General features: G+C 38.3%; 1 protein-coding gene across 5 annotated transcripts in view; it reads left to right on the top strand.

Moving 5' to 3' along the window:
* Positions 1 to 1,431: 1,431 nt before the first annotated feature.
* The window catches only part of Atad2b (ATPase family AAA domain containing 2B), a 169,534-nt gene continuing 143,449 nt past the window's right edge, over positions 1,432 to 27,516 (top strand). For 4 of the 5 annotated variants that reach the window (XR_012439623.1, XM_074049264.1, XM_020184846.2 and 1 more), the window contains exons 1-2: positions 1,432 to 1,756; positions 23,360 to 23,511. Coding sequence is in view for 3 of the 5 variants with exons in the window: in XM_074049264.1 (XP_073905365.1) it covers positions 1,541 to 1,756; positions 23,360 to 23,511 (368 nt within the window). In the remaining 2 variants the exon portion in view is untranslated. Of the gene's footprint in view, positions 1,757 to 2,051; positions 3,310 to 23,359; positions 23,512 to 27,516 lie in introns of those variants that run through there. The other variant, XM_074049265.1, reaches the window with a different exon arrangement.

Below are 27,516 nucleotides of genomic sequence, written 5' to 3'. Positions count from 1 at the left end.
GCTTTTCTGGAATCCATACTGCTTCCCACACTGAAAAACTATCTCCATTCCCAAGACTGCACTTTTTTTTTTTTTTCTTTAAATGATTGGGAACTCTGATGCACTTTTTTCTCCCCTGTACTGGGGCTTGAACTCAAAGCCTACACGGTGAGCCACTCCACCAGCCCTTTTTTGTGATGGGTATTTTCGAGATAGGGTCTCATGAACTATTTGCCCAGGCTGGCTTCGAACTGCGATCCTCCTGATCTCGGTCTCCTGAGAAGGTAGGATTACAGGCTTGAGCCACCGGTGCCCGGCTGGTGCACTTGAGTCTTCAGTTTGTCAGTGTAATAAACAAGAAAGAACTTTTGCCCAATGAACAGTAGGCGAGCTCTAATGAACTACAAAATTTTGAATGAAATGAACGTTCTTCCTATATAACATTAGAGCTTTTCTTATTTTGTAGTTAAAATTTTTTTTGTTGGTTATATTGTAAGTTCTGATCTTTAGGTTTAGTTTTTTTTTTTTTCTTAATTCTGCTGGCAGGGTTGGAGGAGACAATGATAAAGTCGCGACTCTTGGAAGACTTAGTCAAGATCAATCTAGCTATGGTTTTAGGACACGACCCTGTCTTGTTAAAGACGTAGGGGACGTAGGATCCTGGAGTTTTGTTTTTTGTTTTAACTTCTTAAGTGTACCCGCGTGGTAGATACCGCAAAGGCTTTTTAAAAAATCAGTTGTCATTCTCATTTTGACAGGCATGAAAAGTGCGGCTCAAGTTCAATGTCTAGCCTCTGACAATGTAACTAGGTGCGCCGCGCCCTCAACAGCGGTCCCCTCCCACCCTGCCCGACTGCCGGCTGCTCTTAGCGTCTTCCCAGCCACCTGGGGTGCCGGGGTTATCTCGGGTACTCTGGCCTGCCCGGGCGTGAACGCTCCGGGATCAAGTCCCACCGCGGAACTAGCTCTCCGCGCAGCCCGCCTTTCCCATCCCCCATCTCCAGCTGGACGGCGGGCTAGCAACCACCGAGTTGACAGCCCAGAGCGTCGCTGCCCTGGCCGCCGCGTGCTGACGCTGCGCCGGGGGCGGGGCCTGCTGGAGGCCCGGGAGAGGAGCTAGAAGCCGGGTGGGAGCGCTGCCTGTGCTTGTAGCGCCCCGCCGTGGCCACAGCCGGGAGCGGTCTGTCGGCCCTGCGGCGCTGGAGCCTGGACGCACGGAGCTCGGGAGCGAGAACGAGAGAGAAAGGGGCAGAAATGGCGGCTCCGCTCGGTTCCCGCTGAGGAGGGTGAAGCCGGCGGAGGGTCTGTGTTGCCGGCCTGCAGCATCGCTCCCGCCTCGCGCTGCCTGCCTTCTCACGCTGCCTGCTTTTGCTCTGCCCTGCTCTCGCTCGTCGTCGTCTGGGCTCCGGAGAGTCGGAGCCGGCTCATCTCCCCGCCCGGCTCGGCTCGGCTCGGCTCGGCTCGGCTGCGCTGACCCTGCCTGCCCAGCCGGCGGGCCGGTCTTTCTGGGCTTTCCCGGGAGCGGCGGTCGCGGCGTGGGCCCGGCCCGCCTGGCCGGACCATGGTGAACACCCGGAAGAGCTCTTTGCGCCTTCTCGGGTCCAAGTCTCCTGGGCCCGGGCCTGGGCCTGGGGCCGGAGCAGAGGCTGGGGCAATCGGAGGCAGCAGCCATTTCATCTCCTCTCGGACCCGCTCCTCCAAGACCCGCGCTGCCAGCTGCCCTGCTGCCAAGGCTGGAGGAAGCGGTGGCGCCGGCGTCGCCCTGGACGAGGCCCGGGTAAGAGCGCGGCCCGCGGCCGAGGCTCGCGAGCGCCGGCCCCGCCGCCCGGCTTTGTCTGGCCGGGCTGGGGACAGGACGCCTCCCGCGGCGACCGGCCGGGCTGCTGGAGGCTGGCACCGCCGAAGGGCCGTAACTCGAGCCCTTAGCTGTCCTGGCCCGCTCCTTTTGTGTACAGAACAGCACTTGAGTCCGGGGTAGAGGCTCTTGGAGGGGGGGTGTCCTCTTTGGGGGGCTCTAGAACCGTCTGCTTTCTGTGTCCTTGTGTCTCGGAGGGGGATTGTGGGGGAAGCCAGAGCCTAGGGCCGGAGTCCCCGGGTGGAAGGGTCAGAGAAGAGAAGTGAAAGTTTTCCGCGGTGTCAAGCCTTCTTGAAAGTGTGTCGGCGCCTGCCGCTGTCTAACTCCAGCTTACTCTCAGTTTGGGGGTGGTTCAAGTTGGTGAGGAAGTGAGCAGAGCTCCAGTTGGCAGCCAGGCGGGGATGCAGAAAAAAGTTTGTAGCTGCTCTGACATCAACTTTAAAAGACAAAACCAACGCTACCGTCTCTCCAGGCAAGACTGATCAAACGTCGGTCTAGGATCTAGTTGCCCCAAGCTTTTAGGTCATGTCCAGTGGGCACCTCATCTCCAGAGTAAATGGTTTCTTCAAGGTCTTCTTTTTTGGTTAGGAAAATTGTTTACAAAAGGTGAATTAGCATTATCCTTGGCACACAGTTGCAAAAGTGACATCTGAAGAAGTTTTTAAAAAATGATTGAGTTTGAAATTTTATTACCCACAGTGTAAAAACGCAAAGCTACCACCCAGATTTATCTCTTTAAGGCTGTTGACAAGTTTGTGTTGTTAAGATTGTTCTGAATTCAGAGAAAAGGCAAGACTAACTTATTAAGAGCAACTTTTAGTGGACAATGGTGTTCATTTAAAAATACCCATTTAAATCCACACCATTTTGTAATTATGCCGGGAAAGCAGTATTTAAGGTTCCCTGGGGGTCTACAAGTCTACTGTTTGTATGTGGTTTTTCCTTTGTGTTTTACAGTTTTGCAACTAGCCAGAACGAATCTTGGTAAATAGAACTGAAATATTTTACCACACAATGACATATTGTATCTTTCGAGATTTTTTTTTTGTTTGCTTTTATTTGCTAAATATCTGGAAAGTATTTTTGAAACTACCTTATTTACTAATCTATTTGAGGAACTTGCAGATCTCTTGGGTTGAAATAAGAACTAAATTTGGAAGTTGTGCAAACTATTCCGATGAAATATTCTGAAGACAAAGTTTTCTGTAGAAACTGTTCTAAACATGTACAAGTTTTTTTGACTGATGGATGCTATCACATTTAAAATAATTTTAAGAAAAGGTGTGTCCTCTGTACTTAAGTGCAAATAAAATATTTAGAGTGTAAGCATGCAGTTGTATCATGCTGTGAGTGCCTAGTCTATTAGGGCAGTGTCAAACTCATCTGAGGCAATTAGCTCATCTCTCACTGACCAGTTTGTGGTCCTGTTTTTGAATTCATGGATATCCTGCTGTCCTTACCCCCTGAGGAATAAGGTGAGGTAATTTGTCAAGCAGCTGTTATGGAGATGTTAAAAGGCAAGAATCAATAATCTAATGTAGAAATGAACATTTGGTAGCTTTTAAATTGCTAGAAGAATGAAAGATATTAGAGCTCTTTCTAGAAGGATACCAGTGAGACATTTTAAGGACCCTTTTAAAATGTTTTAAAAGACCATAAATAGCAGACTCCTGAAGATTTACTTTGAAATATTTGCTTTTCAGTCTTAAAAGATTTATGTTGTGCTTTAGTGGATGATGGAATGGCCTAATTGCCTTCTCTGATTTTAGAAACTTTCTAATCTTATATTGTGATTGGACCTATAGAAGAAGATAAGTTAATAAATTTGAATTTATTAAGTTTATAGCATATATGTTTATGAAGCAGGTATTTCTTTGTTGTGTATTAATGAAGTGGATTGATTGGAATCTGATGGACTCTTCCCTCTCCATTTGGTTTTACATTATAGGAATTTAGCACTCCTGGTTCATCCTTTCTGAACTTAAAGGCACCCTCTCTCTACATCTATGAGGTCTTTAGACATTTGTTGGTGTTTGTAAAATCTTATTTGATGGAGAATGGGATTGCTCTGCTGTTGCTTTAGAAGACCTTTCTTTTGTAGTAGGAAGTATATTCCTGTTTGTAAGATAGTAATTAAGGAGTTCCCTTTTTTCTGCTTTCGTGCTATTTTCTTCACTTAACTGCTCTTTAAGAGGAAAACATTTTTTCCTCTTTCCCCTCTGTTTTTAAATTATTTCATTCACCAGTGAATGAAATGTCTAGACATTTCATTTGTTCTAAAAACCCATAGCATCAAGAGCTGTCCCTAGAGTTTTGTCTTTACCCCAAGTTGTATATGTGTTGGATAGGCAGATAAACTGGGGTATGTCCTACACATTACTTGAATGATTTTTGTGTATTCCCACTCTTTTCTTTTTTTTCATTGCTAAAGCTTTTTGTTTATTTTTGATATTAACCTGTACTTAATGTATGAAACTTGACGAGTATAAATATATACCTTTGAAACATTACCTTCATTAATACCACAGACATGTTCGTGACTCCTATAGTTTTCTGATTCCTTTAATACTACTATTATGTGTATACATATATATATATTCTCCCCCCACCCCTGTAAGACTCTTATATAAGACATACCTTCTTAGAAAATTTTACTTATACAATGCAATATTCTTAGCTGTAGGCACTATGCTGTATAGTAGGTCTCCAGAATTATTTATCTGGCATAAGTGAAACTCCCCTACCTTTGACTGCTTTCTCCCCGCCCCTCCCAAATCTATTCTGTTTCTTGAGTTTGGCTATTTCTGATTCTACATATAAATGAAATCATACAATACATATTATTGTTTTGTGTCTGGCTTATTTTACTTAGCATAATGTTTTCCAGGTCCATCCATGTTGTTACAAATGGTAGGATTTCCTTCTCTTTTGGGGTGGGGAGTGGGGACACTGGGGCTTGAACTCAGGGCCTCAAGCTCAATAGGCAGGCGCTCTACCATTTGAACCACACCATCAATCCTTTTATTTGTTTTTTTTTTTGTATTGGGTGTTTTCAAGGTAGGGTCTCACTATTTGCCCTGGATGGCCTGGGACCGAGAGCCTCGCTTCCCAAGTAGCTAGGATTACAGTTGTGAACTGCTGGTGCTTGGCTCAGTGTAGATTGTTTTCTTGGCTGTTGTACATAATGATGCAGTGGACATGGGAGTGCAGATCCTTTGGATAAATACCCAGAAGTGAGATTGCTGGATCATCTGGTAATTACAGTTTGTTTTGAGGACAGCTCTCTCCCCAAATGCTTTTTTCATTGATAGTTAAACTTTCTGTATGTGTGATTGGTACTGGGGTTTGAATTCAGGGTCTCATGCTAGCAAGGCAGGCACTCTACCACTTGAACCTCTCCAAGTTATACCATTTTTTGCTTTCCCACGGATGTGTATGACTGGAGTGAAGGAATATCTTTCTTTTTTTTTTGGTGGTGGTACTAGGGCTTGAACTTGGCTTCATGCTTGCTAGGCAGGCACTCTGTCACTTAAGCTATGCCCCCAGCCTTTTTGCTCTAGTAATTTTTATTTTGGAGATAAAGTTTTGCTTTTTGCACAGGTGATCCTCGACCTCAATTCTTCAATTTTACTTTTCCGCCATTTTTGGGGTGACAGGTGCATTCCACTATACCCAGCTTTTTTCCATTGAGTTGAAATCTTGCGAACTTTTTTGCCTGGGATGGCCTGGGACTATTATCCTCCCCATGTCAGCTCCTTAAGTAGCTTGAGATGACAGGTGTTCACCACCATACCCAGGTATTGGTTGAGATGGGGGAGGGGGTCTTGCAAACTTTTTTTTTTGGTGGCATTGAGGTTTTTTTTTTTTTTTTGTGTTTTTGTTTTTTTGGAGGTCCTGGGGTTTGAACTCAGGGTTTACACACCTTGAGCCACTCTACCAGCTCTTTTTTGTGATTTCTTTTTTTTTCGATAGGGTCTTGCAAACTATTTGCCCGGGCTGGCTTCGAACCGTGATCCTCCTGATCTCTGCCTCCTGAGTAGCTAGGATTACAGGCGTGAGCCACCAGAGTCAGGAGGTATTGAGGTTTTGAACTCAGGGCTTCACGCTTGCTAGGCAGGCACTCTACCACTTGAGCCAGTCTGCCGGCCCTTTTTTGTGTTGGGTATTTTCAAGGTAGAGTCTCATGAACTATTTACACCGTTGGCTTCAAACCTTGATCCTCTTATCTTTGCCTCCTGAGTAGCTAGGATCACAGGTGTTCGCTACTGGCGCCAGGCTCTTGCCACCAGTGCCCAGCTTCATTTGTATTTTGATTTGCATTTTTTATGATGTAATATTTTTGGTTCTTTGTCTTCTTTTGAGAAATGTCTATTCAGGCCTTTTGCCCATTTTTAAATTGGATTTTTGCCCCAGTGGCTGTAGTCTTTTTTTTTTTTCTTCTTCATATGTGCATACAATGTTTGGGTCATTTCTCCCCCCTTCTCCCCGCCCCCTCCTTTTCTTACCCTGCCCCCTTCCTTTCTCCCCTTACCCCCTCGTTACCAGGCAGAAACTATTTTGCCCTTATCTCTAATTTTGTTGAAGAGCATATAAGCAATAATAGGAAGGACCAAGGGTTTTTGCTAGTTGAGATAAGGATAGCTGTACAGGGAGTTGACTCTCATTGCTTTCCTATACATGTGTGTTACCTTCTAAATTAATTCTCGAACTAACCTTTTCTCTAGTTCCTGGTCCCCTTCTCCTATTGGCCTCTGTCACTTTGAAGTATCTGCATTAGTTTCTCTGCATTGAGGGCAACAAATGCTATCTAGTTTTTTGGGTGTCCTAGCTACCCTCATATCTCCCTTGTGTGCTCTCGCTTTATCATGTGATCAAAGTCCAATCCCCTTGTTGTGTTTACCTTTAATCTAATGTCCGCATATGAGGGAGAACATATGATTTTTGGTCTTTTGGGCCAGGCTAACCTCACTCAGAATGATGTTCTCCAATTCCATCCATTTACCTGCGAATGATAACATTTCATTCTTCATGGCTGCATAAAATTCCATTGTGTATAAATACCACATTTTCTTGATCCATTTGTCAGTAGTGGGGCATCTTGGGTGTTTCCATAACTTGGCTATTGTGAATAGTGCTGCAATAAACATGGATGTGCAGTTGCCTCTGGAGTAACCTGAGTCACATTCTTTTGGGTATATCCCCAAGAGTGGTATTGCAGGATCATAGGGTAGATCTATGTTTAGATTTTTAAGAAGCCTCCAAATTTTTTTCCAGCGTGTTTGTACTAGTTTGCATTCCCACCAGCAGTGTAAAAGGGTTCCTTTTTTCCCCTGCATCCTCACCAACACCTGTTGTTAGTGGTGTTGCTAATGATGGCTATTCTAACAGGGGTGAGGTGGAATCTTAGTGTTGTTTTAATTTGCATTTCCTTTATTGTTAGAGATGGTGAGCATTTTTTCATGTGTTTTTTGGCCATTTGAATTTCTTTTGAGAAAGTTCTGTTTCGTTCACTTGCCCATTTCTTTATTGGTTCGTTGATTTTGGGAGAGTTTAGTTTTTTGAGTTCCCTATATATTCTGGTTATCAGTCCTTTGTCTGATGTGTAGCTGGCAAATATTTTCTCCCACTCTGTGGGTGGTGGCTGTAGTCTTTTTTGACAGTACTGGGACTTGAACTTAGCATTGTGCTTACTAGGCAGAGGCTGTACCGCCTAAGCCAGTCCCCCAGCTTCTTATAAGTCTCTTATAAATACTTCGTTTTAGGTATACGCATGACCTCTGGAAATCAGCTGGACAGGTGGTAGAATTACTACTTGTTTTGAGAGCTAGTGGAGCCCAGCTGGTGAGTGGAGAGTGAGCCTGTCTGTTTAAGGAGTCAACTGAAAGTGCCACGTTACTTTGAATTGTGTTTGACATTTCTTTTAGGAAATGCACAATGAAGTTTCATTTATGTGCATTATTAATTTCATTTGTGTGTACTATCAACTTGAGATGATCTCTTTTTTTGGAGAGGGCGGCGCAGAACTGGGGTTTGAATCAGGGCTTGCTAGGCAGGCTCTCTACCACTTGAGCCACTCTGCCAGCCCTGAGATAATTTCTTTATGTTTAGGGTTTTGGTTTTGTAATGGAAATGCTTTACACTTTCATGCTTCTCTTCTGGGGGAGGACTTTGTGAGAAACAAGTTACTATGTAGAAAGCATTTGATTTTTGGATAAAAAAGTTATATGGAAGTACAAAGTTGGTGGGAAAACCTCATGTGTTACATGTTAACTTTAAACTAGATTTTTTTTTTCTTTCTTACTGGAGTTTGAACTCGGTCTGCTTCTTGAGCCACTCCATCAGCCCTTTTTGTGAAGGTTTTTTTGACATAGGGTTTCTCGAACTCTATGCTCTGGCTGGCTTGGAACCGTGATCCTCCTGATCTCTGCCTCCTGAGTAGCTTGGATTATAGGCGTGAGCCACCGGTGCCCGAGTAAACTAGATTTTTAAATTTTTGAGTGCTAGGGATTGAACCCAGGGCCTCACACGTGCTAAGCATGCACTCTTTTCTTGAACACACCCAGTGCAGATGTTTATTGAATGGTATTAATTTGGCTTACATCAAATGATAGAGAAGACACATGAAAGTTAACAGACTAAGTTTGTATTGGCTTTTAAATACTTTTGAGTACATTCTGTTGTGCGATCCTAAACTTCAGATGCTTTTGAATTAAAAGTACTTGGTTTTTTAAATTTTCAGATTGTTTTGTATTTATCAGGAGGTAGAATATGTAATTTTGGTTAAAGGCCTTTTCAGCCTTCGGAGTAGCTGTGACTATAGACAGGAACTCAGCACTCTCAGAATCTTTTTTTGTTTTGTCTTTGTTTTTTGGTGGTATTGGAGTTTGAACTCAGGGCCTTGCACTTGCTACTCAGGCTCTGTACCACTTGAGTCATGCCCTCAGCCCTTTTTTGCTATAGTTATTTTTTAGATCGAGTCTTGCTTTTGCCCAGGCTGGCCTCAGACTGTGGTCCTTCTACCTATGGCCTTTTCGAAGTTGGGATTATAGATGTACACATCATACCTGTCTTGTTTGATTAGATTGGGTCTGGCTAGCTTTTTTTTTTTGATTGGCCTCAAACTGCAATCTTCCTAATCTCTGCCTCCCCGGTAGCTGGGATTACAGCCAACACACCTAGTCTTTTTTTTTTCTTTTTCCTTGAGGCAGGGTCTCAATGTGTAGACCAGGCTGTTCTTGAATGTGATCCTCCTGCCTTAGTTTCCTGAGTGCTGGGATTATAGGCATGAACTACCATTGCCCTGCCCCTGGGCTCTTTATTAGAGATTAGGTATAAGCCATTAGGACAGGCATTATATTCTTATTTCCCCCCTGACTGATCCGTTCTCAGAACCTACTCCAACATTAGACTCAAGATGCTCAATAAATATTTGCTGAATGAATGAATAGCATATTAAGCAGCTAACTCATTTTGTGAAAATCATGATATTATTACTTTGAGAATATTATTACTGTGAGAGAAACAATTTGCAGTCCCTACTTTAGTTGTGTAAATATGTGCAGGGCATGCAGATGAGAAATTATTAACAAAATAAATTGGTCTGGGTAGGTGCCAAATGAGTGGCATAGATAACTGAGTGTGATTAGAGTTCTAATCTTTCTCACTGAATGTTTTGGTGCAATTCTTTTTCTTTTTTTTGAGATGTTGTCTCAAAGGAGATGGGGTCTTCTATGTTGCCAAGGCTAGCTTTGAGCTTGTGATTTTCTAGCTGTAGCCTCCCAAGTAGCTGAGACATCAGGCATGCACAGGGTCATCTGATTCACTGTTTTAGAGCTGACATGTTGCAGAATGTGAGGAGGTTCCCATTCATAGTGTAGTGTATGTGAGTGGCCCTCCCTGGAGTTACACATTATACTCCATGTATGTTGTGAGCCTTCTTGAGTCCTTAGCATCTGGCACAGCGCATGGGATGAAGCAGGTGGAGAATAAAACAAATTCAGTGCCTCATGAAACTTAAAAAATCTAGTGGGAGACAAAAGTATGTGCTATAAGAAAGTAATTAGTCCTTCCTTCAAGTCTATTGCCTTTTCATGCACATTTATTTGGATGATTTAGCAGCCTTCTTAGGGCTGCTGCTTCCACATTCAGTTCCTACATTGATTTGGGAGGGGGCTAGAAGCATCCTAAAAATGGTTTTGGTTAATCATTGTTGTCTGAAGTTTATACCTGTTCTTACCTCTTTTTAGTCATTTACTTTTTTTTTTTGATGATACTGGGGATTGAACTAGGCAGACATTCTGCTGCTTGAGTCACACCTCCAGACCTTCCTTTAAAGGTTTTTTGCACCTCATTTTGTGGCAAATTTAGAATTAAGTGAAGAAATGAAAGGATATTACTTTAGAGATTTGATGGAGACCTATAGTTAGAGGGAATTACTCCTATGTGCCAGCCAGTTTCCTTACATATTGTATGGTTAGTGGCTTCACTGTGACTTGGTTTTGTGGTTTAGTATTTAGAGTATCTGCCATCCCCAGATAGTCCCCCTTTAACCTTCAAGTCCCATTATTACTGTCATTTTAGGTGTAGATTCCACATTTGAGTGAAAACATACAATATTTGGCTTTTTGAGCTTGGCTTATCTTGCTCAACATGGTGATCTCTAGTTCCACACATTTTCTGCTAATGACATATCTCATTCATTTTGACTGAATAATACTCCATTTTATCTATATACCACATTTTTTTGGGAGTACTGGGGTTTGAACTCGGGGGTCTCATGCTTATTGGCAAGCACTGCACTATATGAGCCACTCCATCAGCTTTTTTTTTTCTCCCATTAATTAATTGGATTATTTGTTTGGTGTTTAATTTTTTGAGCTCTTTGTATATTCTAGGTATTAATCCTTTATCCTTTGAACAGCTGGCAAAGATTTTCTCCCATTCTGTGAGTTGTCTCTTGATTCTGGTAATTGTTTTCTTTTATGTGCTCTTTAATCTCATGCAATACTATTTGTCAATTCTTGCTCCTATTTCCTGGGCAATTGGAATCCTATTCAGAAAATAATTGCCTATGCCTGTATCTTCCAGTGTTTTCCTGAAGTAGTTTTAGAGTTTCAGATCTTAATGTAAGATCTTGATGTATTTTGAATTGATTTTTGTACAGTGTGAGAGATAGACATCTTCTACTCGTAGATAACCAGTTTTCCTAGCACCATTTGTTGAAGAGGCTGTCTTTAGTGTATTCTTTTGGCTGCTTTGTTCAAGATCATTTGGCTGTAGCTCTGTGAGTTTATTTCTGAGTCTTCTATTCCATTAGTCTTCATGTCTATTTTTGTACCTAGCACCATCTTATGGTTTTCTTTTTTATTATTATGTCTCTGTAGTATAATTTGAAGTCTGGTATTATGATACTTCCAGTGTTGCTTGTTTTTTGCTCAGGATTGCTTTGACTAGTTGGGATCTTTCACGCTTCCATAAGAATTTTTTTTTCCAGTACTGGGACTTGAACTCAGGGCCTACACCTTGAGCCACTCCAGCAGCCCTTTTTTGCGCTGGGTTTTTTTTTTTTTTTGAGATAGGGTGTCATGAACTACTTGCCCTGGCTGGTTTCGAACCGCAATCCTCCTGATCTTTGCCTCCTGAGTAGCTAGGATTACAGGCGTTAGCTGCAGTTGCCCAACTTCCATAAGAATTTCAAGATTGATTTTTCTATTTCTGTGAAAAATACATTGGAGTTTTAATGGGAATTGCATTGAATCTATAGATTGCTTTTGGTAGTATAGCTGTTTTTACCATATTACTTCTGCTAATCCATGACCATGGGAGGCATTTCCATATTCAGGCATCTTCAATTTCTTTCTTTACTGTTTTATAGGTTTTGTTGTAGAGGTTAACTTTACTCCTAGGTTTTTTGAAGCTATTGTGAATGGAGAGTTACTTTACTGATATCTTTCTCAGCCCTGTTCATTGTTGGTTTATAGAAAATCTTTTTTTGTGTGTGGTATTGGAGTTTGAACTCAGGACCTTGTACTTGGTAGGTAGGTGCTTTACCACCTGAGCCACGCTCCTAGACCTTTTTGCTTTAGGTATTTTTCTAATAGGGTCTCATTTTTATGCCCTGGCTGGAATGGACCTTGGTCCTCCTATTTTTAATACTTCTGGTGTAGTTGGATTGTTCCTGATAGTTCATGCAGCCATGCCTAGTGAAAAGCTGCTGATTTTTGTATGTTAATTTTATATCCTGCTATATTGCTAAAAGAGTTTATCAGATCTAGAATTTTTTTTTTTGGTGGAGGTTTTAGGTTATTTATTTATTTTTTCAGTACTAGGGTTTGAACTTAAGGCCTCACACTTCCTAGGCAGCCCTGTTTTGTGTTGGATATTTTCAAGATAGGGTCTTGAGAACTATCCACCTGTGTTGGCTTTGTCTCAAGAGCCTGCTGATCTCTGCCTTCTAAGTAGCTAGGATTATAGACGTGAGCCACTGGCACCAGCTAGGGTCTTTTCAACATAGTATCATGTCATCTGAGTTCTTTCTTTCCTATTTGAATTCTTTCATTACATTCTTTTGCTCTATTGCCCTGGCTAGGAATTTTGGTAATACATTGAGTAAGAATAGGGAGACTGGAACCCTTGTCTTGTTCTTGTCTTTAGAGGAAATTATTTCAGTTTCTCCCCCTTTGTATGATGTTGGCTATAGATTTGTCATAAATATCCTTTATTATTTTGAGGTACTTTCCTCCTGTTCCTTCTTTCTTCAGAGCTTTTGTCTTTAAGGGATGTCGAATTTTGTGAAAGACTATTTCTGAATCTATTGATATGATCATCTGATTTTGTGCTTTTTTCTGTTTATGTGATGTATTTATTGATTTATGTGTATTAAATCATCTTTGTACCCCTGAAGTAAAACCAACTCGATCATGGTGTATGATATTTTTAATATGTTGTTGAATTCTATTTGTAAGTATTTTATTGGGAACTTTTACATCTATGTTCATCATGGAAATTGATTTATAATTTTCTTTTTTTTTTGTATTTTTTTGTTGTTTGTGGTTTTAGTATCAGAATAATGCTGGTTACATAGAATGAGTTTGCTAGTTTTCCTTTCCTTTCTATTTTATGGAATCCTTTGAGGAGCATTGATAGTAGTTTTCCTTTAAAGGTTAGGTAGAATTTGACTGTGAATCTACTCAGTCCTAGGCTTTTCTTTGTTGGGAGACTATTACTGCATCTGTCTCATTGGTTTTTACAGATCTGTTTAAGTGGTTTATATCCTCTTGGTTCAATTTTGGTAGGTCTTATGTATCTAGAAATTCATGTATTTCTCCTAGATTTCCAAGTTTTAGAAGTATTCTCTAATCCTCTCCTGGATTTCTTTGGTATTTGTTGATATTGCCTATTTTTTTTTTATCTCGAATGTTGTTAATTTAAGTTTCTTTTCTCCTTCTTTTGTTCACTTTGGCTAAGGGTTTATCAGTGTTCATCTTTTCAGATAACCCACTTTTTGTTTCATTGATTCCTTGGTGGTACTGGGGTTTGAACTCAGGGCCTCACTTGCTAGGCGGGTGCTTTACTTCTTGAGCCACTCCACCAGCCCTGTCTTATGTTGGGTATTTTTGAGATAGGGTCTCTAGAACCGTTTGCCTTATCGCTGCCTCCTGAGTAGTTAGGATTACAGGTGTGAGGCACCAGTGCCCAGCTTTTTTGCCTTTTTTTAAGTAGAAAGGCACTTTATTTCATTACTTAACTTTTTGTATGCCTTATTGTTATGCTGTATTTACTTCTCTTTGTGAATATTTCATCCAAGAATGTTGTCAGTGTGGAAGGTTTTTTTAGGGGAGAGGTGGAACTGGGGTTTGAAATCAGGGTTTGGCTCTTGCTAGGCCAGTTCTCTACAGTTTGAGCCCTTGCATTAAATGAAAGGCTGTTGGCTACACAATTCCAGTACTTTTAACAATCTGTTTTTGTTAGTGTTGATATTTTAATGTTTCCTTTAATAGGTAGTCTAATTTGTCTTAAAGCTTATAATTTTTTTTCATTCATACATTTTACTATGATTTTGTCTTGAAGCTTATAATTTTTTTTTCATTCATGTATTTTACTATGGCGTTTTTTTTTTCTCACACCCATATTTGGCAATCTTAGATGTTTCAGTCTGTAGTTTTTCATCTTTTTCAAGTGTGGTAAATATATCTGGATTATTTCAGATATTTTTTTTTCTCTTTTTCATTCTTTCTGGAATTCATATTATTTAGATGGCATTTAGAAGAAAATTTGTGCCTATACAGATAAATAAGGAAAGTATTTTTAGCATGTTTGATGTCTGGAACCATTTACTGACAGTTATTTGAGTAATCAAAACTTTTTTTTTTTTGGTGATACTGGGTCTTGAGCAGGCTTGCCTAGCACTGTACTACTGAGCTACATCCCCAGCCCTGACTTAATGCTTCTTTAAGCAGATTTCTATTGATCTTTTTGGTGCCTATCTGCTAAGTGACCCAGTTGTTGGGGTAAACCTTAAATTTACTTGATATAAAGTTCATTTCCTTTACAGCTTACGAACTAGGGCTCCAGTGCTTACTCTTAGAGTGAGTAATTGTATTTATGTGTTTGTGCAAGTTAAGGGAATTTCCTTGTTTTTGTGTGTGGTACGGTGGTTTGAATTTAAAGCCTCATGCTTGTTAGGCAGGCACTTTACCACTTGAGCCATTCCAGCAGCTCAGGGAATTTACTTTTAAAAACCAAAATCCCTAGTCAGATGCCACTGACTCATTTGGGAAGGCTGAGATCCAGAGGATCGCAGTTCTAGGTCAACCCCCGACAAATAGTTCAAGAGACCACATCTCCCAAATAACCAGAACAAAAAAGAAAATTCCTGTGTAGAAATATACTTTTGTAATCAATGACACATTTATAAGTTTAAATGTGTGCTTTGAATCACTAGGAGAAGCTCATTATGACATTTGCTCACAGGAGAGAAACTGGCAATACAAGTTCATAAGCTAGTTTTTATCTTAAATTTAAAAGTATTTAAAATTAATTTTTGATTTTGTTATGTTTTACTATTTCAATTCAGACTCCAAATTTATTATTTATTCATAAGATCAGAGAATTGAGAGGAAGTGATACTTGTCTGGGACCGTACAATTATTTAGAAGTGGGAATTCTACTGGAAGTAGAAGTGTTTATTTTTTTGAACTCAGGATCTGGTGCTTGCTAGGCAGGTGCTTTGCCAGTTGAGACAAGGTCTCAACCCTGGACATATTTTAAGTTGCTATAATTGAATGGTTACTCTGGTCAGACACTGAAAATAAAGGATTAAAGACTCTTAACCTCAGCTGTTTGGGAAAGTTATTTATTTAAAAAAAATTATAAAACAGTTTAAAGAAGAAGATACACAGGAAAAAAGTGCTTTTCCCTGCTTCCTAATTCCTCCAGTTCATTTTTTCCTAGGGATAACCACTGTTAATGCTGGGGTACATCTTTTTAGATCATTGCTTGTATATGTATGGGTTGTGTATGCATGCATTTTTAAACAGATATGTAATCATACCCTATAAACTCTTTGTGTGTGTGTGTGTGTGTGTGTGTGTGTGTGGGGTACTGGAGTTTGAACTCATGGTCTTGTGCTTACTAGGCAGGTACTCTACCAATTGCACCACATCTCTAGACCCCTATAAACAGTTTCTGATAGTTGATTTGCTACTTAAACTATGTATCATGTTCAGTCTTTTATTATGGTTCTTCTTGATGGCTTTGTAGTATTTCATTGTGTCATTATGTAACCATTTAACCTTTTTCCTGTTGCTATATAGTTTGTCTTCATGTTCTTAGCATTATAAATAGTGTAGTGGAAAATGTCCTTTCTCTTTTAGGTAAAGTGGTATTACTGAGTCAGAGGGTTGGGTATATTTTAATTTTTATAGATTTTGCCCTACCAAAAGACTTAATAGAATTGTCCACACTCCCGAATACTCTCAGTACAGCTAAGTTTTATATACCATTATGGCTGATTTAAGGAGTTAAAACCTAACTTCCGTGAAGGGCAAGGGCTACATTATCTTTAGTTCCTAACACAAAAATAGGTGCTTAATAAATGTTACGGAATGAATGAATCACTGAGTGTAACAGGTTTATCAGAATATATCACTCCTACAAAGTCTGTTAAGTAACCTTACTTGAGATTGTATCCACTGGCAGGCAGTAGGTGTAATATTTGTTACTTAAGCCACCTCACCTGATTCTTGTGAGGTAAGTAGTTTCTGAGTTACAGAGATAGTGTGTGCAGCAGAGTGAGATTGGTCCTAATTTAACAGTGCTGGGGTTCAGACCCAGCTCTTACCATGCTAGTCAAGTGCTCTACCACTGATCTACACAATGAAATATTTTCAGATTAAAAACAAAAAATACTTTCCAGAAAATTTTATCTGGAAGAAAAATTCATTTAAAATTATTATATGCTGTTTTTATCTTTCTACAGTTGTTAGCCAACTGCTCACTTCTATGAGTTTTTCTCACTTCTCTGTTTCCAGATGATTGCTAGGAATACTAAACTACTTGCTCTTGGGATAGTTGAGGAAAATTTAGGACATTTTGTATGCCTGCAGTTTCAGGACTTGTTAGAATACTGTTGGCCCTAAGTAAATAAATAGCAGTCCCAGTGAGTTTTGTTTTCCTGCAGTCATGGTAACCACTACTTCTGTGCATTTTTTTTTTTTATAAATTAAAAAAAAATTGACTCTACTTCTAAGCTTTCTCATGAATCCTGCAGTACTTGTTGAAAAAAAAAAGGTAGACAAAAAAGTTTTCTTATTTAGGGTAATTGAAAGAGATTGCACCCATATTCTGTCTGATCTAACTGGGGAAAGTGTTCTTTATTCTGTTTCTTTCTTGTTTTTGAGGCTCTTTCTCTCATCAGTTATTTTACTCTGTAAATAATTTAGTGTATTCTTTTCCGTGCTTTCTTTTTTTCCTGTTTGCAAGAAACCAGGTTTTATTTTGTTTTAAAAAGAAAAACCTTTCCGTTTTTAACTTGTCACTACCTTGTTTTCTCTTTGCCTCCCTGCATTCCTTCCTCCCTCCCTCCCTCCCTCCATTCCTCCCTTTCCTCCTAGTCTCTCTCAGTCGAAGATGACCTTGAACTGTTCATTCTCTTGTCTTCTCTAGTGCTGGAATTATAGGCGTGTACCATCATGTCTGGCTTTTTCTTAATTCTGATACTTGTTGCAGTTATTACCTGTAGTTTCTCACCACTCACTCAGTTCTTTACCTAGTGATTTCTACCTAGTTTTTACAGAAATTGTTCTATTAAAAGCTACAGAATATCCTAATTATAAACACACAGGTTTATTAGATTTTCTCTGTTAAAGTCTTTTTGGAACAATGTTTAACTCCCCTTGCTGTTTCATTAGTGAGTACTACATTTTTCTTTGGTTTCAGTGACATCTACTTTGTTCATCCCTTTCATGTAGGCATTTTTAAAGGTTTGACTTCTGCCCTCTTGTTTTTTATTCTATATGTTACCTGTGATCTTTTCTTTTATTATTTTGTTTAATGAATTTCTACTCCTTAACTTCTTACCTCATCTCCTAGCTGCATTTCCCATAGCCTGATAGACATCTGTCTAGATTTCAGTGTAGAATTCCAAACCTACTTTTCCAAATCATAATTTACATTGCAATCCTTGCTTAAATAGCTGTTCTCTGGCTACCTCTAACAACATTCTGAACAACCACCATTTCCATTTTTCATACCCATCTGTATTCATTTTAAATACTGTTTTCACTAATCTCCCAATTCTGCTTTCTGAATCACTTTCATATTTTCTGTTTTCCAGTTTGTGATGAGGCTGCTATCAAGTCTTGAATTAATCTAGTAATCTGCTAATTTACTTCCTTCAATCTCTCATTTTTTGGGGGCAGTATTGGGATTTGAATTTAGGGCCTCATGACCGATCAAGCCACTCCAGCAGCCCCTTTTGTAATTTCTTATTTTTAAGTGTGGTTCTTGGATTAATTCTTTTTGTCTTTAGATTAAAATTCCAGAGTCTCGATTTCTGATTAATTTGGCATGATGCTTCCCTTGAAAATTAGAGCAATATAAGTTCTTCTCATTCTTACTTTTTTTGCCTAATTTTTTTAGATTTTTGGCTAAAATAGTAGTCAGTATTTGTGGTAGGTAATGAATGTGGTTTAGGAGACTCTTAAGATTTGAGGAGGAAATGATTTTTGCAAATTTGAAAAAATTATCTATTTCAGAAGTTTGGAGTTTAGAGAGAAAAATCCAAGTGGGAATGATCATATCTTTTCTTTTTTTGGCGGTGCCAGGGTTTGAATTCAGGGCCTTCACCTTGAGTCACTCCACCAGCCTATTTTTGTGAAGGATTTTTTCAGATAGGGTCTTGTGGAACTATTTGCCTGGGCTGGCTTTGAACCATGATCCTACTGATCTCTGCCTCCTGAGTAACTAGGATTACAGGTGTGAGCCACTGGCGCCCTGCTGTTTTCATTTTTTATTTCCATAACATTTGATGTTATTACTATTATACTTGTCGTGGAAGTTATCTCACTCTTGAATCATGCTCCAGTATTTTGTTACAAACTAGCTTTACATGTATATAGAGAACTCCACATAATCTTTTTTTCTTCTTTTTTTTTTTTGATACTGGGGGGTTGAACTCAGGGCCTTTTCCTTGTTAGGCAGGCACTCTTTTCAATCGAGTCACACCCCAAATCCCTTTTCTCCCTTAGTTATTTTTATTTTGGGGATAGGGTTTTGTGTTTTTGCCTGGACCGGTCTGGACTGAGATCTTCCTATTTATGTTTCCTCAATAGTTGGGTTGATAGGTATGTGCCATCATGCCCACCTTGGTTGAGGTTTGGTCTTATTAACTTTTTACTTGGGCTGGCCTTGATCCTTGCTAGGCAGGTGCTCACCACTTGAGTCATTCCACCAGCCCTTTTTTGTGATGGATTTTTTTGAAATAAGGTCTTGAGAAGGCTGGCTTCAAACCCCGGATCCTTCTGATATCTGGCTTCTGAGTAGCTAGGATTATAGGCGTGAGCCCCTGGTGCCCAGCTGAATTTAAGTAACTCTTATTCATCGTTTGCATCACTGTCCTCCTTGACTTATGTACATAGTAGGTTCTCAATAAATGTTTGTTTAACGAAATTATTCTCTTAGTCTGAGATACTTTTTCTACTTCTGGATTGTAATTACTCCAACACAGATTGCTAAATGGCTGTTTGTAGATTGCATAATCTCTCTGCAATATCTTTGTCATGAAACCAGGAACGCCTTCCTTCAAAGGGTCAGGTTATAATTAGCTAGCAAAGTGCTTTGAAGATGAAAAAGTTAAGGTAGAACATTATGAATCCTATTAAAGGTAAATTGTTAGTATTAGGTTTGTAGATAAATGTGTTCCCAGAGCTTGAAGTTAATTAAATGGTGCTGAAATAATTATTTTTTGCCTATTAATGTCTTGGTTATTTACTTTACCTAAAGCCCAAGAGTTCTTTGGAGAGGAGGAGCCTCGCAATGCTCTTTATACTGAGGTCTCTGTCATACAGCCAAGTCAAGATTGAAACCCTCTCATAAGAGAAGTAAATACATCACTACAGTGCACTAGTTAGGATGACATGCCTCAAATTATACTTAAACTGTGTTAATTGCCTGAGGTCTTCAAACTTTTGTGTACTAAGCATCATTTAGAAGCCTTTATTAAAAGTGTTCCACCTCCAGAGATTCTAGTTTAGCAGGTTATAACCTGTTTATTTCTGTAATGACTAATACAGGTGATTTCTGATTCAGGTAGTATGTAGACAACAGTTTGAGAGATACTTCTGAAAGGTAGAACTGAAAAACCATAGAATATGAGAGTGGCCAATAAGTAAATGTACAAATTCTCTTACATTATATTCAAAGAATTACATTCTCATATCATTTAAAAATTACTAGACTTTAAATATTTTTCTTTGTTTCCCGTGTGTGTGTGTGTGTGTGTGTGTGTGTGTGTGTGTGTTTAATTCCAAAGTAAATATGCTTACTTCCAGAGTATGTTTGGGAAACTTCAGTAGCTGCAGTGCAGATGCTTCATGATAAAAGAACTTGGCCAAATAAGTTTGTGAAATATTTTTTTAAGTTTATGAAATAATAATGTATAAATGTTGCAGATTGTAGGGGGAAAATACTAATTTAGGTTAGATTCTTCAGGAAGATTTCATGAAAGAAGTGGGTTTTGAAGGGTAAGTGATTGGATTTGATTAAAAGGAATAATGCTAGCATAGGCTATCTAAATTGGTAAAGTAGTTCATAGTAGGTATTAGTTTCTGTATCCACAAACATTCCTTAGCTTAGAACATACAGTGCTTCTTCCACAATGATTATTTTCTGAACATTATATAATAATTTTTTTGGCAGTGCTAAAGATTAAACCCAGGGGCTCTGAGTTACATGCCTAGCCCTATATAATTTTTTTTTCAAATTATAATATGTGCATCAGTCATATGAAGATCTTGTTAAAATGATTTCTGATTCATTAGGTCTTGGGATGGAGCCTGAGAGTCTGTATTTCTTATGAGTTCCCAGATGCATGATGCCCATACTATTGGTATCTGTACCACACGTGGAATATGAGTGTCTTGGATGAATAGTTAAATTAGGTGAATTTTAAGGTACACTTTAATCTTAGGTGACTATAACTATCCTTGGGTGTAATATCTGAGATAGTATAAAAAATACTATATTCGAAATGAAAGAGCACAAATTTTTAGGTTTTTTTAACCTCTGTTAGTCATTTTGTTAGCCAGGTGGAATTGTTATTTAACTTATCTCTGAACCTCAGCATTTATTCTGTTAAAGGGTGGAGTTGGAGAAGGCAAGGGTCTAGGGAACTGTACCATTTTCAAAAGCTCTCATTTTTAAGAATAGTGTGTTTATTGATGAAGTATTCTTATGTTTGAATCACATGTTAAGTGAGTTTCTCTCTCTCCTAAGAATAGTTTGGAAGTAGCCAATCAGTGCTTCTTGGGAATTTAACCTGAGAAATGATGGCACATGCTGTACAACTAGCATGTTTATTACCCTGAGTTATAGATATTCCTATGTTTGAATTTCTGGTTGCTTTTCTTCTTGTGCCTTTAATTACCAGTGTGTTCTTGTAGCTTTAAAACTAGCTCATGGTAAAGCACAAAATTAGAAATTGGTCTTTGTGAGAAAAAGGTGTTTTGGCAGTACTGGGGTTTGAATTCAGGGCCTCATGCTTGCTAGGCAGGCGCTGTACCTCTTGAACCACTCTGCCAGTCCTTTTTTGTGTGGTTATTTTCAAGATAGGGTCTCTCAAGTTATTTGCCTGGGCTGGCCTCAAAATGTGATCCTCCTGATATCTGCCTCCTGAGTAACTAGGTTTACAAGTGTAAGCTATTGGCACCTGGCTGGGGAAAAAGTTTTTAGCTAGTAACTTTTTTTTTTTTGGGTACTGAGGATTGACCCCAAGGCTTTAGACATACTAAGTATGAGCCCTATCATTGTGCTACCCTCCCAGCCCCAAGTAAAACTGCATTTTTACCAGTTGTGTAATGTAGATGTCTTGCTTTGCAAAAAACATGATAGAGATGTATATTTATGAAATGGATAGTTTTTATATATTTTTATAAAAATGTGTAGCATAAAATGAAGCAATTAGATTTTCTTCAATATTTTTAGATGATAGCATATTGAAGATGATCATATGTACTTTGAAGTACTGATCTAGAATGTCAGTATGCTGAGAATCAAACCTAGGGCCTTATCCGTGCCAGGAAAGCACATTACCACTGAGCTACACTCTCCGGCTCAAGTGATACTTTATAGAGTATTAATGTGTAAGTTATTCTCTAAAGAAAAGGTTAACCCTCCCACCTCTTTCTTCTGCATCTCTCCTAGCATCCTAGCAACTGGGAGGTGAAGAGAGGTGTGCTGTAGCAGACTCAGAGACCTTTCTGTAGTCTGAGGACATGGAGCTGAGGAGGAGGCATGATAGACATGTAACGTGTAGAGAAAGAGTCTGGTTTAGAGATTACTCTTTAGAGAAAATAAAGGTATTGAAGAAAATGGAAGCCAGGTTTCTTTTTTTGTTTTTTGAATTCAGGGCCTTGCACTTGCTAGGAAGCCAGGTTTCTTTTTTTAGCAGGGTTTATAAGTGTAGAAAAAGGACAGAGAGAAATTGTTGGATGCTGTATTAGAATTAGCAGAATTGGTGTAAGTCCATTTCTTTTTTTTTCTCCCCCCCACCATTTCTTTTTTATTATTCATGCACAGATACGGAAATAGGTATAGATGTGTATGTTTATATGTGTGCATGTATGCTTATGTGTTTCTTAGTTTTGTAGACTGAGAGGGCTTAAGAGCAGTGAAATTTCAGTACCAGCACACTTTGTACCCAGTTCTTAGTTTCTAAATACTGTCCTTAACTAAAAGGAACTAGGATTCCTTGGAGAACTGACTAATTTGAGGATCAGAAAGGGAAAGTATGAGATGAATATAGAGAATTCTGTTGTGCCAGAAAGTAAGGAAGTACTCAAAATGATGGGACCTGTCTAAAGATTCAGAAATTTCTTTGAAGAGGCTCCCACTGACCAAATCCCATATAATTTGAACAACAAAATAAATAAGGAAAGTAAAGGATTATAACTCATAGCATGAAGTAGGAATCCTTGAGTCTAGACTGTTACAAGTGATAAATGAATGGGGGATAAAGGAAATGTCTTTAAAGTAGAGTGTTAACTAAAATTAAATAGTCACTGTCATGGTGATACTAGCGGTGGAGGTTTGGTCAGGAACCAGGATACTGGTGATTTATCAGAATATTATATAGTCAGATAGAAAGGGAAAAGCCAGGCGCTGGTGGCTCACGCTTGCAATCCTAGTTACTGGGAAGACAGAGATCAAGGTTTGAGGCCAGTCTGGGCAAATAGTTCTTGAGACCTTATCTCAAAAATACTGAACACAAGCTGGGCACCAGTGGCTTACACCTGTAATCCTAGCTACTCAGGAAGCAGGTATCAGAAGGCTCAGGTTTGAAGCTAGCCCCAAGCAAATAGTTTGTGAGATCCTATCTTGAAAAAAACCCCATCATAAAAAAGAGCTGGTGGAGTGGCTCAAGCATCTGCCTAGCAAGTGTGAGGCCCTCAGTTCAAGTCCCAATGCTACCAAACCTAAACAAACAAACAAACAAAAAAAGCAAAAATGGTGACATTACATTGGAGTAACTGGCAGAGTACAACTTGACCAGATGATCATGCTTAATGTCTTTTTTGTGTGTATTTTTGGTGGGACTTGGGTTTGAACTCAGGGCTTGTTCTTACAATGTAGATAATCTACCACTTGAGCCACATCTCTAGTCCATTTTGCCCGGGCTGGCCTGGAACTGAGATCCTCCTGTACTCAGCCTCCCAAATAGCTAGGATTATAGGTATGAGTCACTGGTGTCTGTCCTGATTTGTCTATCTTGATAGAAATAATAAATACATTTTGAATGTTGTCTTTCAGAAAGCTGAAGTTGATGGTAGTTTAAGTGATAGCCACGTATCTCCTCCAGCCAAACGTACTTTGAAACAACCGGATTTGATTTGCAAAGACAAATCAAAATCACGAAGTACTGGTCAGCGAGAGGAATGGAACATATCAACTGGTCAGGCCAGGTGAGAAGGGGGAACTCTTTAAATTTTTCTTTTAATGAATTATTGATGTGATTCAGGGCTGACATTATTGCTAATTTTTTAACTTTTAGTACAAGTGTCTTATACATACTTGTAAGTGTAATTATAACTTTATTAAACTTATTTTTTTCTGTAAATTTTTTTTGTCAGTGCTGGAGATTGAACTCAGGGCATGTGCTTGCTAAGCAGGCAATGTTCGTAATTATATTTTCTCCATATATGCTGTAAAATGTATTTGTTTTATAAAGGTATATCCTGTGTAATAGAAACTATTGTTACTAAAAGAATAAGAATTTTGGTAGGCCTTTATTTTGGTGATACTGAAATTTGAACTCAGGGCTTCATGCTTGGTAGGCAGGTGCACTTTACCTCTTGAGTCTCTCTGCCAGCCCTTTGATGGGTCTTTTTATTTATTTATTTATTTATTTATATTCATATGTGTATACAATGTTTGGGTCATTTCTGTCCCCTCCCCCCCTTTGATGGGTCTTGAATGTGCATTCATATTTATAGTTCTGAAATTTTAAGTAAAATATGGACTCAGATTATATATTTTATTGGGAAATAAAGATATATCTCTTTTCTAAGATTATTGGATATTGTACTTGAACTGATATGCTAAATATAATAAAATTTTAATTAATTTTCAAGAACTCTTTTCAGCTGTTATCTTTTCAACTTAAATTTACTTTGTGTTTCATTCTGTATTTATCAGATAAACTTAATTTTACTGTTTTCAAAGTAAATGGTAATAATTTAATGTAGATAGTACACATATATGGAAAAAAATTGAAACATTGAAATCTGAATCTTTAGCTTTTTGTTTTTTTTTCAAGTCTTTGATGTAGAAGTGCTGCTGATGAGATGCGTACTGCAAACAAAAGGGAAATTTTTTTTTTTTTTTTTTTTTTTTTTTGGCAGTACTAGGGTTTAAACTCAGGACTTACACTTGCTAGGTAGGAAACACCACTTGAGCCACTCCACTAAGTCCCAGTTCTTTCCATTCCTTCTTCAAGCATTTGAAGATGTTTTGATTTCATATATGTAGGTAAATTCTGGATACTGTTAGTTTTTAATTAAAAAAAAACCCTTGAGATTATACAGACACGACAGGTTATATACATTTGCTAATCCTTAAGGAGTTGTACTTAAAATGAAATTTCTTATACAACATATTACAAGTTTTTCTTTTCCATTGTTTGGGAGCTAAGGAGAAAAACACATGAATCACATACTTAATTTTTTTCCCCCTTTCCAAAACTCATCTGTTAGATAAAACAGTCCAGCTCATTATAAATACATAACCTTAAATGAGTATTGATGTCCAGGCACAGTGGTGTTTGTTCTAGTCCCAGCCACTCTGGAGACTGAGGCAGGAGGATTGCTTGATTCCTTTAGTTTAAGGCCAGCTTCCCCCCGCCCCCCGCCCCCCCCCCCCGCCTTAATTAAAAAAAGAAAAAAAAATACTGCCATCCCATCTAATTATACTTTTAGACTCAATCTACCTGTTGTAGTGTATATCCTGCCTTTATTAAATGAGTGACTAGGGCTTCTTTTTTATAGATCAATATTCCTAAAAATGTTCTTTCAGTATTAATATACCAAGTGCAATACACTAGATTTTCCATGTGTTACCCATCCAGAAGGCCTTTATGTAAATAGATCTTGAACATGTCTTTCATATAAAAATCCTCAAAAGGTTTGGGGAGGCTTGGGGGAATATTATACCTTCATTTAGGTACTTTATGGTTTAATATTATTTTTGGAAAAGTACTAAGTACATTTTCAATGAAAAGCTTACAAAATGGATACTAATGAATTTATTGTTTTTCTTTTACCAGAAGATAATGTTTAACAGTTTACTTTAAAAAATTTTTTGAATTATTCATCTAGGAATATAAGTTCTGCACTGTTAGAATTAGGATCTTTCATGCTTTAGATGGCTTGAAAAGAAAATGCTATTTGACTTGTTAGGTTCAACTGAACTAAATTTTAAGGGAAAATATGTACTTAAAAATATTTCAGATTTTTGAGAAAATACGATAGTCAGGATTATAGATTTTTGTAGATAAATATAAAGTCAGGATTTACTTAGAAGCTTATATTTGAGCTGGGTGCTGGTAGCTCATGCCTATAATCCTAGCAACTCAGGAGGCAGAGATCAGGAGGATCTTGGTCCGAAGCCAGCCTGGGCAAATAGTTTGTGAGACCCTGTCTTGAAAAAAACCATCATACAAAAAGGGAGCTGGCGGAGTGGCTCAAACAGTAAAAGTACCTGTTTACCAAATATAAGGCCCTGGGCTCAAACCTCAGTGAGGCCAAAAAAAAGGCTTGTATTTGTTTTTATGTCATGAAAATTTTGATTCCTTTTTTGGTAATCCAAATCTCTGAGCATCTTAAGTAAAATAATTGAAGTCCTTTTACAAAAGTAATTTGTTAGAAATAATTTATGTGCAGGATAATTGAATATTGTCTATATCAGCTATAAAACACAATCCTAGAGAAATATGTAAGTACTTTAAATAAATTACTCTTGATTGGTGAATTAGTTTTTATTTTTAGAGGTGTATAATTAGATAAAGATAGAGGTAAAGGTGGACCTAGCACTTCTGAGTTTTCATAAGGGAATTGAGATAGACTATGAATTTTTGATAAGAGATATTTGGGTTTATATATTTGGAGGCCTCAGTTTATCAACATATTTTAATGATTGATTTTTAAAAATAAAATAAGCATGTTTATTGGTCATAATGCTTTTACCTGTATATTTATCTTTTGTTTTTGTGGTTGTACTGGGTTTTGAACTCAGAGTTTTGTGCTTGCTAGGCAGGTGATCTATCTCTTGAGCCACACACCTCCAGGCCATGTGTCTTATGTGTAGGAATTCACAAATTCACATACCAGCCTAGGTAGATGTAAGCTTACAAATATTTTGAGTACAGAATACCATTTTGTTGACTTTTGTCAGCTAACATTTATTTAGCCACTAGACATTGATTTAGTTACTTACCTGTGTGCGCATGTGCATGTGTATTGGTGGTCTTGGGTGATGTAACCTGCAAAATGAGACATGTCTAGAATAATAGGGCTGTCATTGTAGCTCACTGGTGTAGTGCTTCCCTAGAATAATAGAAAGATATACTCTGAGATACAGACAAAATTAGCAGACCAAAATGGACTAGAGGTGTGGATACCAATCTCACCAAAAAAATGCAAAAACAAAAAAAAATTTTGAATTTTGTTTCTCCTTTATCCTCTTGGCTATGACCCTTTGGGTCAGAAGTATTATGATACACGTATATATATATTATAAATTTATATAATTATAATTTATGTAATTATAAGTTTATGTTATATATTTTTATTAGGATATATTCATTATACCGGAGGTGATTTGTAATGACAATTCTGATTAGTTTACACAGTTTACATTGTACATTATTTACATTGCCAACATCGTCTCTTACCCTCAACCCTCTCCCCACCCCACTTAAAGCAACTGCAAGAGGTTTCTTAGTTCTGTTTCATATAGGTATGTGAAGCCCATCAACCATATACTGTCACGTTAATTTCCTTCCTTCACCCTTGTTTCCTCCCACAAGTACTATATTTCTAATTTAACATGAAGAGTGCTGGAGCAACCAAAAATGTTGAGAGTATTTTAAATAAAAGTTTACATAAATTGTATACAGCAGAAAACAGTCACATATATGCACTACTTTCTGAATGTCCTTCCCTTGTATTTTTAGTATTCGAACGTAATTATATTTTAAAGCTGTCTTTGATTGCATTGGCAGCTTTCACTGTGTAATTTTGTTTTTGAACTTTCTGATTATACTAAGAAGTACTATAACTTTTTATTGTCTTTCTCTTCCTTTACTTATATTTCTCTTCCTTTATGGAAATGGGAGTATTATAAAATGACTATTTTGTAAAATCAGCTAGGTTTTCATTGTCAGTTCAAAATGTTGAATAAAATATTTTTAA

This window comes from Castor canadensis, chromosome 12 (assembly GCF_047511655.1).
Source record: "Castor canadensis chromosome 12, mCasCan1.hap1v2, whole genome shotgun sequence".
Lineage (NCBI taxonomy): Eukaryota > Metazoa > Chordata > Mammalia > Rodentia > Castoridae > Castor > Castor canadensis.
Note: the sequence above shows the minus strand (reverse complement) of the source record. Positions and strands in the feature narration are given on the sequence as shown.